A 17,215-nucleotide genomic window follows, 5' to 3' on the forward strand; every position below is an offset into this window, starting at 1 on the left:
GCTTTTTAATCGGCTCAAGCCCATTCAGATTGCAGTTCTCAGAGTACCCCTTTACTTCTTGCTTTGTTCTGTGACCTTACTTTATTGGGCCTTGCCTTAGTTCTGTCTTAGTTCTGGTGATTCTGAAGGATGGTGTTAATTTAAAGTTCTGACAAGTCCACACACAAACCTGCTTATTTTATTTTTCACCTCATCGCAAATTCAGAGTCTGCATGCAGTAATGATGAGTCTCGGGTTTACCTTCAAGCGTGATTTACTCCTCTTAAATTATAGGTGTCCTTTTTAAGAATCATAAAGCAGAATTATCTCTGAGAGCCAACTCTTAGGCACCAACTAATACTTACTGAACACTCGCTCTCCACATTTCATACTACATCACTTTGGTTTGTCACTCACTTGCCTCATTACTCCATTCACAGACAAAACATGGGAGACGGCTTCCTTCACAGACATGATAGGGCATTATTCATGACACATGTGCATCCAGTCAGTGTGAACATTTGGTTGAGGTAAGTTCAGATGAATTTGCCATGTTTTAGAAACACTTAAAATAGTGTATACCACAGGTGGCAACTTGGTCCATGTCACAGAGGTCATATTCAACCACTCGGGACTTTGTAGCCAAGAACATTGTGCATACGGTCACCTTTAGGCCTAGATTTACGAAGGATAAATCATCGAACTACAGGTTTTGTATTTAAAGTGACGCTGGCGGAAAGCCAGACCTGGCTGAAGTGTACTCTTTGGCATTGGGCCAGGTAACGGCTGTTCTCTTTTGTAGTACATTATATTGTTTTGAATGCAAGCAGAGTGTGTTTATTGCTAAAGTCCTATTTTGCTGTCTCTCTAGTTTGCAGATGGTGTGTATCTGGTTTTGCTCATGGGACTCCTTGAAGACTATTTTGTTCCTTTGTACAACTTTTACTTGACACCTGAAAACTTTGAACAGAAGGTGCGTGAACACTCTCGATCTATCGCTTTGTGGTGTGAAAATGTTCAGAAAGGATAATTGCTTCTCTACATATAACGTGTCACAGATTTACATTCAAGCCGCACAAAGGAATGCATTGTCTGGAAGGTAACATTTCCAACACCCTTAAAACTAACCATCTGCAGCCAGGTCTTAAAAAGAAAGCGGCTGGCACAGCTGATCCATACTGGTTTAATCAGAAGCATTTTGTATGGATACCGCTGTTTGTAATCTTGCTATATAAATGTTTCATACATACCTTTTAAATGGGCTCAATTTAGTTTCCTAATTGCCTTTGTTGTTTTCTTGTTCTTTCTCTTATTTCTGTTCTTTCTCATCAGGTTCACAATGTTTCCTTTGCGTTTGAGCTGATGCAGGATGGTGGGCTTAAGAAACCCAAAGCGCGCCCCGAAGGTAGGACGGTTGACCATTGCCACACTGCGTGCTTTGGCCCAGTAATTAATGAGTGCTAACTAGATTGGGCATAGGAAAATCGATTTTGTAACCCATCAGTTGGGGTCAGAAGGGGGTGAAAAAATGTCTTCACCCAGGCAAATTCATGTGTTGTCTGTGCTTAGGGGTGGTTTGGGGTGCAGTGGTTGAAGGGGAGGGGATGTGTGGGTGGGGAGTAGAGGATGATGGCTAGGGAGCAGTAAATAATTTCCAACCAGCCAGTCTGTGGGTTTGACTTTGAAAGACTTAACAGAAGTCTGTGCTTCTGACTGCATGACAAGGGAGCTCACCTGTCCTTCTTTTGATACCTCGGTGGATATCTCGAAATCTGCCCTTGCCCTTCATTGTGGTAGACCTAGGTCTCCCTCCTTCCAGGTGGGGAGAGAGTTGCTCACATAGTGACACTAGAAGGATGTTGTGTCTCCCAGCCCTCTCGGGTAAGCCATCCAAGAGGGAAATCTTCCTGTTGGTTAGCCAAGGTAACCGCTGGTAGGACTTTGTTACTAGAGAGCTGTGGGTTTGACCTGACCTACTGGTTGGTAGGATGACTGAAGGATCTTACATTTATTAAACAAAGATGGTAAGGGTTCATCGTCTCCTATGGTGACCTTATTCTAAAATAATGTTTGAAGATTCCAAAATATTTGCTCAGCTTTAGTGGTGACAGAAGAGGTATTGGCAATGGCAGACGTGGCAAAAAATGCACATTGCACATTGTCAATCCGCGGCTGTAACACTGGTCAAGGACGGAGAAATCTTTTTGCTGCTTGAGTCCCTATGTTGGCAGATTAGGGTCAGTTGAAGTGGTCAATTGCTTGTTGGCAGCCTTCGGGAGCCTATGTCTGTTTAAATAATTTGCCTTGAGTGAGCTGTTTTTTAAGTAGCATTACTAAAATTCAGAGAGTCATTAAATGATAAAGGTTTTAAGGAGGCGCCCAGGACACTTCTACAGATATTCCTGTGTGTTTTGCGACTTTGTATATAAAGAGGAAAGCAAATGTTCTGGTGGAGGACCTAGAGAAGTGGCGGGAGGTGGATGCGGAATCTACAATTAGGACCACTGGAAAAGTGTGCTTGGACCCTTGAAGTAAAGCGTAATAGAGCAGAGAAACATTTAATGTTAAAGGTATTTGTATCGTGCACCCTCACCACCGGAGTGGTCGCCAGGCGCTCTGGTGGATCTGAAAAGGAGACTGTGAAAAAAGGGGATCTGGGGGGTTAGTAGGATGTAGTGAGTTGTCATGTCCTGTTGGCAGCTTCAGTTCAGTTTGCACCATTCACTGAGCTTAAGTGCGGTTTTCAGGCTCGGTGCGAATTTCCATGTGCTGTTGTGCCGGGTTATGTGTTAGTGTGTTGCAATGTGGCGAAGTACATGCGGACTGCTATGCAGAGAAGTGGTTGTGTGTGAGTTTCTGTATAAGAAGTGTATGCAGAAAGTTGAGGTTTTAGAATTGGGTCAGCAGGTTTTCCTTATCGCTTTGTCTTTGCATTTCTGCGCTCAACATCTATGATTATCCTGCGTGATTGGAATTGTTGTTCGGCCGCCTTGTTGGCAGACATGTTGAGGAGTAGCAGTTTTCCTCTGTATTACTCTAGTGTTATGTGTACCTGGCTGATGCAGGCGTCCCTCCCCACCCCCACCCCTGCCCCGGGGTTGGCGATGTTTAGGTTAGAGGATTCTTATCCCTTCCTGCCCATCCCACGGACAATCCTTACCTACACAGGTTTCCTCTGTGGTCTTGCAGTATATGAACATGGGTTGTCGGGGGTCCCACCTGCCCTCTGGTTAGGGAACATTATGTTGGGGCTCTTGGGTTCCTCCCTGGGATTCTTGTTTCCCACTGGGTCTTTGTTTCCTAGTCGTTTCCTTCTGGTTCTCAAAATAGTAGCCAATGAGAAAAACACACCTAGATTCAATATCCCTATATAGCGGGAGAAGAGGCCTGGGTTTCACAAAATGGTAGACAATGTTCATGTTAAAGAGTATTTATACCGTGCACTATCACCAGCGGAGTGGTCCCCTGGCGCTCTACCGGATCTGAAAAGAAGTTTAGTGTGGTAGAAATATCCTCCAGTATACATTCAATCTTGACAGAACTGTAAGCACCTGCCCATGCTGAGTGAACTGGTGGGCTGACAGCTAAGTGAGAGTTTATGGGTTTCAAGGAAGAGGAGCCTGGGATAGGAGAGTGGTGGCAAAGGTAGCACAGGGGAAAGGAAACCAAGTCATCAAAGGATGTGAAGATGGTACAGAGACAATCTTATTCCAATTTGTTAAAATGAAAACTTACCCCAAGTATGCTGTAGGGAAAAGATTGTCAAATATTGAAATGTTGACCCTTCGTATTAATGAAAAATGTCTTAATTTAGAGATAAGTGTTGTTAGTGGGATTTACACAGCAAGCCAATGCCATGTGCATGGTCTCAGTACCTGATTGGAGCTTGCTTGGATAATATAGAGCTCCTGAGAGACTCTGAAATCAAACATTTTAAATGGAAATGGAGAGGAGAAAATGTATGCCAACAAAGCCTACAAAAGTCAATAAGCCTTCAACAGGTGCAAGAATGGTAGCCACACAGAGATGGGTGGGGGTGGGGGTGGGGGGGGACGGATTCTAATACAAATGGGTAAATGGGTCTACAGGTTCAGAATGGGGCATACAATTGGCTCGGGCACTTCTGTTGGAAATGGCAATTCATTCGCTTTTTAACAGATCATTTGAATAGTACCCAAAGAGGAAGATTTTTGGTTAATTGTGTTGCAAATTGTGAATTTTAGGGAATATTTGCTCAGTAACATTGGTCAAAACGACTATACTAGTTACACAATGAAGTAACCCCTCAAGCATACCCAGTGTGACCAGAGAAATTGGTCCACACTGGCATGTCGGGCTGTATTTCAGGCATTACCCTCTTGGTCTTTTGGTCAGTCTAACCTACGTGTCTGCGAGAACAAGATTCAGTGATCTGCTCAAGTAAAGGAAGATGGAGTGGAGGCTAGCAAGCCATTATTAGAAAAAAGGGTTACTTGTTCAACTAAATCACCATGCACTTTTAGATTTTAATTACCAATTAAGGTTATCATATTTTGTGACCTTAACTAGAGTGATACCTGGATGAGATGGTAAATTGCATCGCTAGATGAGTACCAACTACCTCATGCACCAGACCTAAGAAATTATAAGTAAGTCTCCAGCATGGTGTCTGGCCTGGATTCACATGCTCATGACTATTCTCCGTCGTCAGGATGGGAATCCTTGGTAAAAGAAAAAACTGTTTCACTCTCACTTTAAAACTGTATTTCTCCTCTAAACCAATCGCTGTCCTCTGGGTCATACTGCCCCCATTCAATGACCGTCCTCTCCCTAAGCACCCCCTCTGGCAGCCGTCTTCAGATTTTTACTGCACGTTTCAGTGTTGGGAGTCCTCGAGTTGCTCTCTGAACTATTTGTATGTTTTATCTACGTTTTTTCGTGAAAGTCAAATTTTTGTTTCCACCAGAGCCCGTGTGCTCTTTTCTCATCGCCCAGCAACGGGGATCCGTTGTCAGTAACGTTTTTGTGCTCCTCAAGGGTGAAGATTCGTCAAAGTTTCTGGAAGGCCATCTTGGGCCTATTTCGCGCCCTCTGACCAGGACGGAGGAGAAAAAGGAGGGAAGGACACTCTTCAGGCCCAGACACAAATGCGGGCTACAGAAGGTCTTCTTGGAGGACAAACATCTACAATGTCTTTACTGCCAGCACCCGGACCACAAAGAGGTGGAGTGCGAGATATGTCTCGGCTTCTCGAAGAAGACAATGAAAGACAGGCACAGCAGGCTGGCGGCATGGCTCAATTTAATCAAGGCCTTGGCCCGTGCTCCGAGCAGGGTCATGCCTCGTCCAGGACCGGACGGTCCAAAGAGCGCTCTCCGTCTGGAATGAGGTCAAAGTCCTTTGAGGTTGCCCCATTCATCCCACTGGGTTTGCCGCTGATGCTGGTCCCAGATTGGATAGGCCACAATCACTATTGCTCTCCGCCGCCAACCTGCTATAGAGCTCCTCTTCTAAGAGGAAGTCATCTACCCAGCCCAAGTTACGGGAGAAATCGAATAAGCCCAGGTCGGAGGAAGAGAAGAAGGCTGCACAGCACACGCAGGCTCAACCGGCGCAGCAAAAGTCCTTGTCGACCCCTGCTGTGACAGCCACGCAGAGTTAGGTACCAATCCGACAAGGGTGGTGCTTGTTATCCAAAGGGTATGCCTGCCGCAAAGACATAACCGCCAAAGCGGTATTGAAGGCTGCAAACCCCCCTGTGGGTCAGATCCCAGTTCAAAACCCTCCGGTATTCAACCGATGGACGTCTCATCCATGGATGACGACCAAGAGTCTGTCCATACGGTCCACAGCGGCGACTATGGCGCAGGGCCTAGCGCGCCATTGTTCCCTTTGCAGCCACGGGACATATCCATGGACATCCTGTCGACTCTCCACACACTGGTGATGGAGATCCAGCAGAGGTTGCCCCCAGCATCGGCACCTGTGGTGTCGCAGGCCCCTGACCAGCTTCTGCGTAAGAAGAGAAATCGTCATCGGACACCTCCACATCGGCCTCTTCAACCACGTCAGGCCCAGACTCTACCAGCTGTCCTGAACACGGACGCTGGTACGGCCACGGCAGCCACTGGAACTGACAAAGATGAGGTCTTTGTCCCGGCATATGATGAATCACCACACCTGGATCTCCCTCAGTCTCTCCACCAGATGAGGTGGGATCATTCTATTCGATGTTCTCCAGGGCCTCTGAGCTGTTCCAGCTGGTACCTGAGGAAAACAGGAAAGAGGGCTTCTTGTATCAGCGATGAGAGTCAAAGAGGAAGACTATCATGGCGGTGCCATTTTTGGACGACATTTAGAAGGAAGGCCTAGCCCTCATAAAGAACCCATGGACCGCTACAACCAAGCTAGGACATGTTGGAGAAGAAATATAGGGTGCCGGACTCCACACTCAAGTGCTTGAGGTCTCAACTGTCCCCGGACTCAGTAGTGTTGTCTGCCGCAAGGAAATGTTTGGCTAAACCGGCTTGGCCGTCCTCAGTCCCCCCGGACAACGAAGGGAAGAAGTTGGCCGCCATGGGGGAGAGAGTCATTGACACGGCGGCATCCACGATCAAAGCGGCTAATGCTCTGACTATCTTGGCCTGATATAACTGGGAGCTTTGTATAACACTTGTATATAAGTGCATAATAATCATTCAAACTGGGCCCAATCCTAGAATTCCTCAACAATGACAAGAAAATAGAAGCTCTCGCCCTCTTTCAGGAAGGGGAGGTGGCGTTGGACCATGCCCTTATGGTGGCAGTGGACATTGTTGACACAGGTTTCCAGCAGATAGGAAATAGTCTGCCTTCGTCGGCAGGGATGGTTGAAGGCCACAAACCTTCATCAGGACGTTCATGCGAAAGGAAGGCGGTCAACAAATCCCTTCAAGCCATAAAGACAGATATGGAGATGGCACGTTCCCTTGGCATTCTTCAACAGCATTGCTCGTCGCCTTTTCGCTCCTCCAGGGTTAAATCGAGCAGATCATCCAAGGGATTCTCCACATCATAAGACAACCCCCCTGATCCTCCACCCAAGAAGCCTACAGAGGTCGCTCACAGGCCTACGTAGCGGAGGTCAGCGTTACCCGCAGGGTTGCTGGTGCCCAAGCAAGCCTGAACCGGCCAAGATGTCGGGCCCCCACTCGTGCACACTGGTGGAGGCCAGCTGATGAGGCTTGTCAGTGAGTGCAGAAAGATCACCACCGACAGATGGTTGCTGGATGCTCTAGCCCAGGGACACACCTTGGAGTTCCAACGCAGGTACCCATGTATTCCACCGGATCACTGTCGGGAGCTTCACATCCCTCAGCTGCTGGAAGAAGTGCGAGCCATGTTACGGAAAGGGGCGATAGAGCTTGTTTCCCAACAACTTCGGGGCTCTGGAGTCTATTCCAGATACTTTTTGTTAAGAAGGAAGGCAGGGGGTTGGAGACCCATACTGGACCTGCGCTGTATGAACAAGTATCTGAAGCCCCAAAATTTCTGGAAGGTCCCGTTGCAGCACGTGCTCGGCCAATTGGAGGAAGGAGATTTCTTGATGTCATTGAAATTGGAGGATTCATACTTCCATGTCCGCATCCACAGGAAACATTGAAAGTTCCTACGGTTTGTGGTGCAAGGCAAACACTACCAGTTTAAGACCCTACCATTCGGCTTGCAATCGGCTCCAAGAATATTTGCAAAATGCCTGGCCTTGGTGGCTTATCTACGTCTGCAGGACATACGCGTATACCTGTACCTGGACGATTGGCTGATGCATGCCGCTCTCGTAACCTGGCCGACGAGCACACGAATGAGACCGTCCGACTACTGACAGAGCTGGGATTCTCCGTAAACTATCCAAAGTCTTGCTTAACATCATCGCAGAACGCACTGTTCCTCTGCGCCCGACTCAAAACGGTGGCTTGCCTGGCGTCACCCTCGGAGGAGAGGCTAGCAGCCATTCAAGGGAAGGTGCAGCGACTGTCGTCGGTGAAGACCGCCATGGTGCGGGCCATCAAGTCGTTGCTAGGCATGATGTCCTGCATCTACCTCGTCCATCTATGAAGGTTGCAGATGTGACCAGTACAGGAATTCTTGGATGCACCTTGAATACAAGTGTCGGGAGTTTTGCGGACAAGATCCCCTTCAACGAGCTGTTCCGGCAGGCGATCGAAGGATGGGGGGGGCTTGCTCCCACATCGCCCAGGGGACGGAATTTCTAACCCTGCCATACCAGGTGACGGTCCCCACGGACGCCTCTCTGGAAGGCTGGAGGGCTCACACCAGACATCTGCACGCCAGAGGTCTGTGGCTTCCAGAGGACAAGGATCTGCACATAAACATCCTGGAGCTATAGGCAGTGTTCTGGGCCCTGAAGTCTTTCCTACCATCTCTGAAGGGCAAGGTGGTGAGGATTTTCATGAGCTACTCCACCACCATGTTCTATATCAGTAAGCAAGGTGGCACTCTATCCCCAGAGCTCTCCAAGGAAGCTCAGGGCTTGTGGCACTGGGCCATCGGACAGGGGAGGTTCCTCATCCCTTTCCACCTGGCAGGCATCAAGAATACAATTGCAGACTCCCTCAGCAGGGGCTGCGCTCCTGCCACGAGTGGAAACTTCCTCAGGATCAGGTGTGCCACCTCTTCGTCAAATGGGGTAGACCCCTGATCGATCTTTTTGCCACAGTGGCGTACTCCAAATGCCTGAGGTTTGGCCGCAGATTCCACCAACTGAGGCGCTTGGGGGACACTTTCTCCTTCCTGTGGGAAGGTCTGTTTATGTACACTTGTCCCCAGTTTCCTCGCCTGCTATGGGTCATCAACACACTTCGTGTCGTTGCAAGGTGATGCTCATTGCCCAGGGGTGGCCGATGCATATTTGTTATCCGGACCTACTCAGCCTGTCAGCGCTGCCTACAGTCAAGTTGCTGCTACATCCGGATCTGCTCACCAGAGAGGGAGGTGCAATAATTCATCACGACCCAGGATCGCTGAACCTGAGGGCATAGCTCCTGCAGCCTTAGTTTGGAGGTTATGAGTTGTCAGCGGACTGCGGGGAAGTCCACGCCAAAGCCAGGACGTTGTTGACTCTAAAGTGCTGCACTCATAAGTGAAAGCATTTTGCTATGTGGTGCCGGTCACTGAATATTAACCCCCTGAGGGTCACGGCTCCACAGATCCTTCCATACTTGCTGTCCTTGGCAGAAGCTAGACTGTCTCACACATCCATCAAGGTACACCTGGCGGCCATCTCACGCTACACCAGATGTGCGGGAAGATCCTTGCTGTGGTCCCACAGACTTGTCAAGGAGTTCCTCAAGGGGCTTTTCTGTTCTTTCCCGCTGGTGAAGGAGTGCCCCGGCATGGGAACTAAACGTGGTTCTGACGAGGCTCATGGTGGCATCTTTCAAACGTATGCATAAAGCCCCACTCAAGTTTCTCTCGTGGAAAACAGCTTTGCTTGTGGCCATCACCTCTGCCAGACAAGTGGTGGTGAGATCCAGGCCCTATCCTGCAAGCCACTGTATCTGACTTTCCACGAATCATGAGTGGTACTGTGTACACACCCCTCTTTCACACAGAAGGTTCAATTGGAATTCCAGCTCAACAACCCCTTGGTGCTGCCTTTTTTCTTCCCGAAACCTTTGCCGCCAGCCGAGAGGGCCCTGCATTTGTTGGACGTTGCTCGTGCCTTGAAGTTCTATGTAACTTGCACAAAGAGCTTTCGGAAGACTTCTCAATTGTTTGTCAACTATAGTCCTGTGAACCACAGGAAGGCCTTGTTCAAGGCTTCGATTTCAAGGTTGCTCTTTGGCTGCATCATGCACTGTGATCGCCTGATGAACAAGCCTCTGCCAGTCCGTTCGAGAACCCATCCCACCACAATCGCTGCAACGACTGCGTTCCTTTCTGGTGTGCCCCTGCTTGACATCTGCATGGCGGCAACGTGGAGGTCCATTCATACCTTCATGAAGTTCTGCTTCGACAGGGATTCCAGGGAAGGGAATCCAGAGTTGACCAGGCAGTGCAGCGTTGGCCCGTTTGCTTGAGGCGAGTTGTTCCAGGTGTAAATGTTAATTGCTTCTGTTGAGCCTTGCCACCTCCCATGGTTGTGTAATGTTGTACTCCTGTGTATTCGTTATTCATGAGCATGTGAATTCATGCCAGACCCCATGCTGGAGAAGGTTTGTTACTTACCTGTGACTATTGTTCTCCAGCATGGGTCTGGCATGGATTCATATGCAAACCCTCCCTCTGGCCCCTCTGCTGCTCTTCTTGGTCATACTGCCACTTTTACGTTCTTACCAAATCTGAAGATGGCAGGGCTTGGGAAGAGGACTGTTATTGGATGGGGGCAGTAGGACCCCCAGGACAGTAGTTGGTTTAGAGGAGAAATACAGTTTTAAAGTGAAAGTAAAACTGTTTTTTCCTTTACTGAAGATTCCCAGCCTGACGACTGGGAATATTCATGAGCATGTGAGTTCATGCCAGGCCCATGCTGGAGAACAACAGTTACAAGCAAGTAACTTAAGCCTTACTCAATTTAAACACAACACGGCAAGCATACTTATGTCTCTTGCAGAACGAGCATTAAAAGTGCAAACATTTTAGAGATCCAGTATGACCAAGAATTGAATTGTGACGTTAAAATAGTTAACAAATTTGCTATAACAAAAACGGTCACTTTTAAATAAACATGGGTTTTGTCCAATGGCGCTAACAATGATTCCAAGGTTGCATAATAGTATTACCACTACGTTATGAATTAAAGAAACATATTGGTTTGTTTTTTTAGATACATTGACCTTCTTGAAGCAAGTATTAATTAAAGATAGCCATGACTGAGCCAAGTTTTCAACTAAACGGAAGCACGTTATATGGAATCATGCTGTGATATTGTATTAAGAACGATCACAATGTATGTTAAAATATATGCATCTGAATCTGTGGGCTTTATTGTCCACTAGAAATTTTCAATCAACAATTGTACAATTAAATATTCAGCAGGTATCCTGCATCCTGATAAAGACCCAACAAATAATATACACCAGGATCGAAACATGTCTTGATGTTGAGTTCTTTTCAAAACAACCCGTTTCTGTAACATAGTCTATGTAGTTTTACTAGTTGTGGAATTTGTCTATGGTGTTCGGCCAAGTTTTCTTCTGGGCAGTTGGTACATTCATTGTTTAGGAAGAGCACCCTCTCTACTCTATCCCCTTGAATGTGTATTAATATATACATTGATTTGATGATTAAAGTGTTTTTTATACTGTGTTTAGTAAGTAATACACTTTATGGATTACGTCTAATAGAATGATATAACTAGGCTGCTTTTTTTGTTTTTCTTTAACTAGAGTCCATCATTAAAAGGTCCTTTTTGCAACTCCCCTCAATTCAATTGTCCATGCTATATAATGCAAGGATCCAGCCTTCCAATGGGCTTCTCTTTACACAGACACCATCAGCCTGTCATGGGCAGTTTAATGTGGACATAGATCTCCCTTTTATTTATTTCCCCCAAAATATTTAAACTTAAACTCGTGCTTTAGCACAGATTCCTATCCCCCACACATGTTTTTAGCAAATTGCACCATACCCAGTTCTGCAGTGCCATTCTATTACTCTTTCTTTAAGCCTCAACCTCCTTTTAACCAATTGAACCACCAAACCCATTCTGCAAAGACCTGGTCATCTGAAATTGCATTTCCAGAAATGTGCACCATTCCCATTGGCTCAAAGTCCATACCATCACCATATGCTTACAGCCCCCCTGCAAACTTTCATACTTCCATGTGAACACTTTCTCCTGGGGCCCTCCCTAATACAAGGCACTGACCGTCTCAATCTCTCTCTAGCCAAGAGTAGAATATACCTGGATATATAAGATGGTTGTATTTTGCAGTTTGGGTCATTATGTAGTCACTTGTATAGTGCAAAATAAGAAAAGATCTCGGTTAGAATTGCAACCATTAACATACTTGATGCTGCATTTCCATTTGATCAAAATAAATAACACAATGGTCATGTGATAAGGAAACATGTAACTGTGCTGACAACATTTGACGTCTTTGGAAGATAACTGCATTATCTCTTAAGTTTTATCCATTATGTGCTCTTACTTTTTCTTTTTATTGTGTAACTTGAATGATGTAAATTAATTGATTATATTGTAACAATGATGAATATTTTATATATTTGTAAAGTTGATATTCAACTAAATCAAATAAAAAAAAATAGTGCAAAATAATTGGATGTAATAGTGTACCTGTAAAAGGGCTATAGTGTGCTATTAGGGTGTATTTCGAATTCTTGTAATGTGGAGTTGTACTCCTTGTCTTCAGAATCTGTGTGGGGAGTGCATTTTGGAGCAGCTTCTCCTTGGGTAATGTGTATTGCTAGGGTAGCTGTGTATGTAGACGTCATGCATGAATCATCTGTGATCCTGGCCAGCAGAGGCAATGTGTGTCTTTGTGTAATCTGTTTTATGCACCAAAGAGAAGAATCCATACTCTGTTCAAAGGCAACATCATCATGCTGGAGTCTCAAAAGAATCCTCTTTTCCTTACAGATATCGTCAACCTGGATCTGAAGTCTACCCTGAGGGTTTTGTACAACCTGTTCACAAAGTACAAGAACTTCGAGTGAAGCTGGAAGCGCTTCCAGACCCTGGCCTTAGTTCTGAAGCATCCCTGGTGCCTTACACTGTATTCCATGCGGCGGGACTGCCATCATCTTCAGTTCTATGTTTTTAGAAGATGTGAGCACATATGTCCATAACACATGCCCGGTCAAGGACATCCAGGTCGTAACATACTGTCGCTCTCCGAATATAGAGAAGCAGACTATTCCTGTTGCTGGAACTCCACTTCTCTTTTGTCTTTAGATAAATGCATAGCAACGCAAGGTAATGACATTCCGGCGAGTCTCAATGTGTTATGGTCTGTGAAGCGCTTTTAAGCACAGCCCTATTGGATGTCGGTGAACACTCTATTCTTTCAGTATTCGATTACATAATTCTGTTCTTGTAATCGCGAAAATGAGTGTATGTTTATACGGGAAAAGCCATTGTGACTATACATACATTTATTGCGACTAGTTCCACTGCAGACCAAATCCTCTTGGAATTCGAGAGGTGCACACTAAGGCTTTGTGTATTATAGGAACGTTGATAAAAGTATGTGTACTCAGCACATAAATCTGTTGTGGCAACGGTCTTTATGCCGTTGCTGTTGATTTGAATAGCTCTCACTCTCCACCAAACCTCTTCCCCCATCACCTTCCCTAAATCCTTTTCTACTCTTTCAGAGCCCCTTCCGTTGGCACTCCTTTTTTCCCCTTTTTTCCCCCTCCTCTATTACCAAAAGCTTCTATTCCTTTGTGCAGACAGACAACTATTTATCTGGGATAGACGTGGATTTTAGTTCCTTACTTTGTTTAATGCGACTAAAGTACCTGGCTCGACGATTCAGAGGATTTGCTGGTCCAGATGAATGTAGGAGTCCTCGGGGCCTGTGTCTGTGCAATGAGCTGTGAATAAGAATTCCCAACACATCTGTCATCGTGCAGCTAAATTGACAAACTGTTCACTGATGCATGTTTTGCATAAATTATATTAACCTCCATCTATGAAGTTCATTTAGTACATGTAGCACATTGTTGTCGATTGATTGTTGGAGAATCATGAGGCATGTCATTGAGCCAGTTATGAATCGCTACCTTCTCTTCAAGAGTCATCACGATGCGACGCTGCCACTGATGCGGGTAAGAAGCGCGACAGGGTTCCACATTAGTTTGATTTTGCTCCAACTACTTTCTGCTTGTAGAACCCTTGCACCACCTGCTGATGAAGTTACCAGCTGTGCAATTGCCACTTAATAAGCATGGGAAAACTGGAGCATAGCCCTTCCATGAATCGCTGCCCTGCCTGGACATATATGCCATGAATGCCACGCCCCCAGACTTTTGTGTTTTTCACTCCTCAATAGCAATTGTAAATTGAGCAGAAGCCTATTTTTCAACTGCCTACAGACAATGCCTGAAAGTTTCGCCCCATTTTCTTCGTCCCAGAAGGTTTTCTCCCACATGGTTACCTTTCAGCTACCATTGGTGCCTGGTTTTCCTGTTCAAGCTTGTCCTCAATGACTGCAGGATCAGTAGGGAGTATTTCACATCCAGTGCTGAAGTCACTGTATGGGGTCCTCAACTCCCTAACCAGTCACGGCCAATTTGATTACTATCTGCCTTCTGAGGAATAGACTCTACAGAATGACACCTTTTAGAGAAGATCACCTAGGGACCATGACTGGTAAACATTTACGATCTGCACTAGAACAGGTCTACAAATGCCAGCGAGAGTGGCACCAGAATATACATGTAAGCAAAGGTGCTTCAGTGCCCTGAATGTGGTGTGGTATTAGGATGCTTTGTTGTCTATGTTTTAGGATTCCCACCTATCTTAAGCATCTGGGTGCTTGTTGGGTCATCAGAGTCCAGCTCATGTTTAAATACAGTTTGCCAGGCGGTATATCCTTATTTGTACCTGGGTGAAGCTAAATTCCCTTGAAGTAAAACGTTTAAAAGGAGTAACAAGAAGCAATGTTATGTGGCCCGTAAACTGGTTTTCTGTGTTTGCACTTCCCGACAATGACCAGAACACTGTCTGAGAATCCTGCCTCTTACCCATTGAAAGTGGTGCTAGGCCCCTCCAATTCACTGACATTGTTGACAACTCTATGCAGGAGCGGCATACAGGTTTATGGAGGACTGTGACCATGGCACCCTCTATCATTTACCCATTTAATATGGATTCCCCCATAATCAAGGAAATAAACTATGTTCACCCTCCCTGCCATGATTCACTCGCTCATCTGACTTTGAACCTTCTTAAATGTGTCACTTTCTCAAGGGTTCACCATCAGTTAGCCATCTGACACTGCTTCCAGTCCAACCTCCAGAATCTAGATCCCCCGCTTAGTCGTCACAGTGGGGTCCAAGTTTCATTCCACTTTTCCCTGTCTGAGGTCCATATAACTAACTATGGATTTGTATGTTTGAAGTATGGTGGTGTAAGACAAAACATCAAGGTCTTATTTCATCTGAAAAAGCAATGGGACAAATGAGTATTCCTATATGACTGAATCGCCAATGCGATTTAGAAGATTGGGACCCACCTACTTCCCCTCCTTGTGTAGACCAGTGCTTCTACCCAGTAAGCATATCGGGCTTACACAAACATGACTAGTGAAGTGAACTGCCTTTTCTAAATGTGGTATTCCACTTGTGTGGTTATTTCAATGGCTCCCCTGTTTTTGTCTCAGAACGGTTGTTGATGTGCCAACTGTTAGACAATTGCAGATTCTGGACAATATTTTGGTCGCTACAATGCCTCTCGGACACCACATATTCCTTGCCCACTCGCAGTAGCAAGTTTATCCACTAAATCGGTGTTAAACAATGGTTATGTGTTGAACATTTCTTGGCTAATTTGATGAGATGAAACCAAAGGTATCTGCTTCCTTTTAGCTGATGAAGATTAAATCACCCATAAAGGCCCGGTGACATGCAGATAGGTCATCCTATTGTTCGCATGACATTGGGTACACATTCTCTTACATACATGCTAAATGTTTTAGTAGTGTTTGCTATCTTGATATGGTGCAGTGCTTCTCAAATTCTTCAAGCAAAGGGGCCTTCAGAGTGCGAGATCAAAAGCTTTGTGGCAATTAAATGAAAGCAAAATCTTTACATCTCATAAAATGGGTACCAACATTAGCAAAATTGGGCCCTGTGTTTTTATTTTGTTAATGCACCCTCATTTTCAGTACTGATAATGTTCTATTCACTGGTGCTGTTCTCTGGGTAAATTTGCAGATTGTGGATGAGAAAATTGATTTGGTGTGACGATGTAGACTAGGGAAAAAAACACTTATTCCCAAATTGAAAGAAGACAATTTCAGCAGATAAAATGATTATTCTCTAAATGAGCGGTCTTCAAACTTTTTATGGTGAACCATGTTGAGTAAAACAGCCTCTGTTGTACCGGTCCAATGCCGGAACTGCTAGGGCAACACCAATCCTTTTTGATATAGCCTCTTGGACCCCTAGACAACACTCACCGAGCCGCCATAGGGGCCTGCATCACAGTGTGAAGATCGGTGCTGTAAAACCTTGTGCCAGTCGTGTAGAATTAGAAACCCCTAAAACTACCAATTCTGCATTTCGGCGATTTGTGCATACTTCTATGAAATCTGGGCCACGTGGCAATTTCTTTTAATGTTTCCACTGTTTTGTATAAAAAGCCTCAATTAGCAGGCACATGTGGTGCCCTGAAGATACTACTAGACGGCTGGCTGGCAGTGAATGTTTATGTCCTGGTTAGGAACAAGAAGGGCTTAAGGGTGCGCGGCTCTCCCGATTTCAATTATTTTAATATTTCGTAACCACATGCATAGCATTATTTCTAATTTGTGGAATGTAATGCATTTTTTTTTACTAACGAAATTGAATTGCCTTTTGAAATATATTTCAATGTATTTTGGAATTTTGTAATGTTTGTGTACTGTCATGTTCAGAAAGTACCCAAGTGAACTTGAGCAGATGCGTGTTCTGTGAGCAAGCTACAATGCAATGTAATATTTCCTAAATGAGTTGCATGTCTTAAGACATGTTGAGTTCTGACAATGATGCATGGATTGTGACGGCTGTATTTATATTTATTCAAATAAATCACTGATGACCTCTCTAAAGATGTTTGTTTGCTTATGTATTAAGGCTGCGTTTAGAAGGACTAGGGATATTTGACAAAATACTAAAGGTCCCCTGGGTTAGCTCTCCCTTAGTCTCACGTGCTTTTAGAATAATATTTAATTTTCAGCATGCTTCAGAATGATTTGTTCTAGCCCTTATAATGTTTATTAGTTTGTAATGCCTCGTGCCAATTTCTGGATCAACCAATGCAGGCTCGGTCCTCCAAATCGGGCTGGTAAGGGGCAAGCCCCAATACTGGATTATCCCGATATTGTAAAAGAAAATATTGGTCAGATGAAAAATCAGACTAGATCAGGATACATCATGTGTGTATTGTGTGTAACTACCTATTCTGAGTGCCCACAAGATCCGCTGTCCATGGTGAAAAAATAGTTCACTACCAACCAGTGTTAAAATCTATGATGTAGTCCGAGCAGTCTGCAGTCAGTTTGCTAAATGAAAACAGTGCACGCATGAT

At 45.2% G+C, this 17,215-nt stretch overlaps 1 protein-coding gene across 3 annotated transcripts in view; it reads left to right on the plus strand.

Moving 5' to 3' along the window:
• Positions 1–16,736, plus strand: part of PARVB (parvin beta) — a 533,348-nt gene extending 516,612 nt beyond the window's left edge. For all 3 annotated transcript variants that reach the window (XM_069628141.1, XM_069628143.1, XM_069628144.1), the window contains 3 exons: positions 851–952; positions 1,312–1,384; positions 12,560–16,736. In XM_069628141.1, the coding sequence (XP_069484242.1) occupies positions 851–952; positions 1,312–1,384; positions 12,560–12,636 (252 nt within the window). In that variant the 3' untranslated portion in view covers positions 12,637–16,736. The remainder of the gene's footprint in view (positions 1–850; positions 953–1,311; positions 1,385–12,559) is intronic.
• Positions 16,737–17,215: the final 479 nt, after the last annotated feature.

This window comes from Ambystoma mexicanum, chromosome 12, assembly GCF_040938575.1.
Source record: "Ambystoma mexicanum isolate Mex_15411 chromosome 12, UKY_AmexF1_1, whole genome shotgun sequence".
Classification (NCBI taxonomy): Eukaryota; Metazoa; Chordata; class Amphibia; order Caudata; family Ambystomatidae; genus Ambystoma; species Ambystoma mexicanum.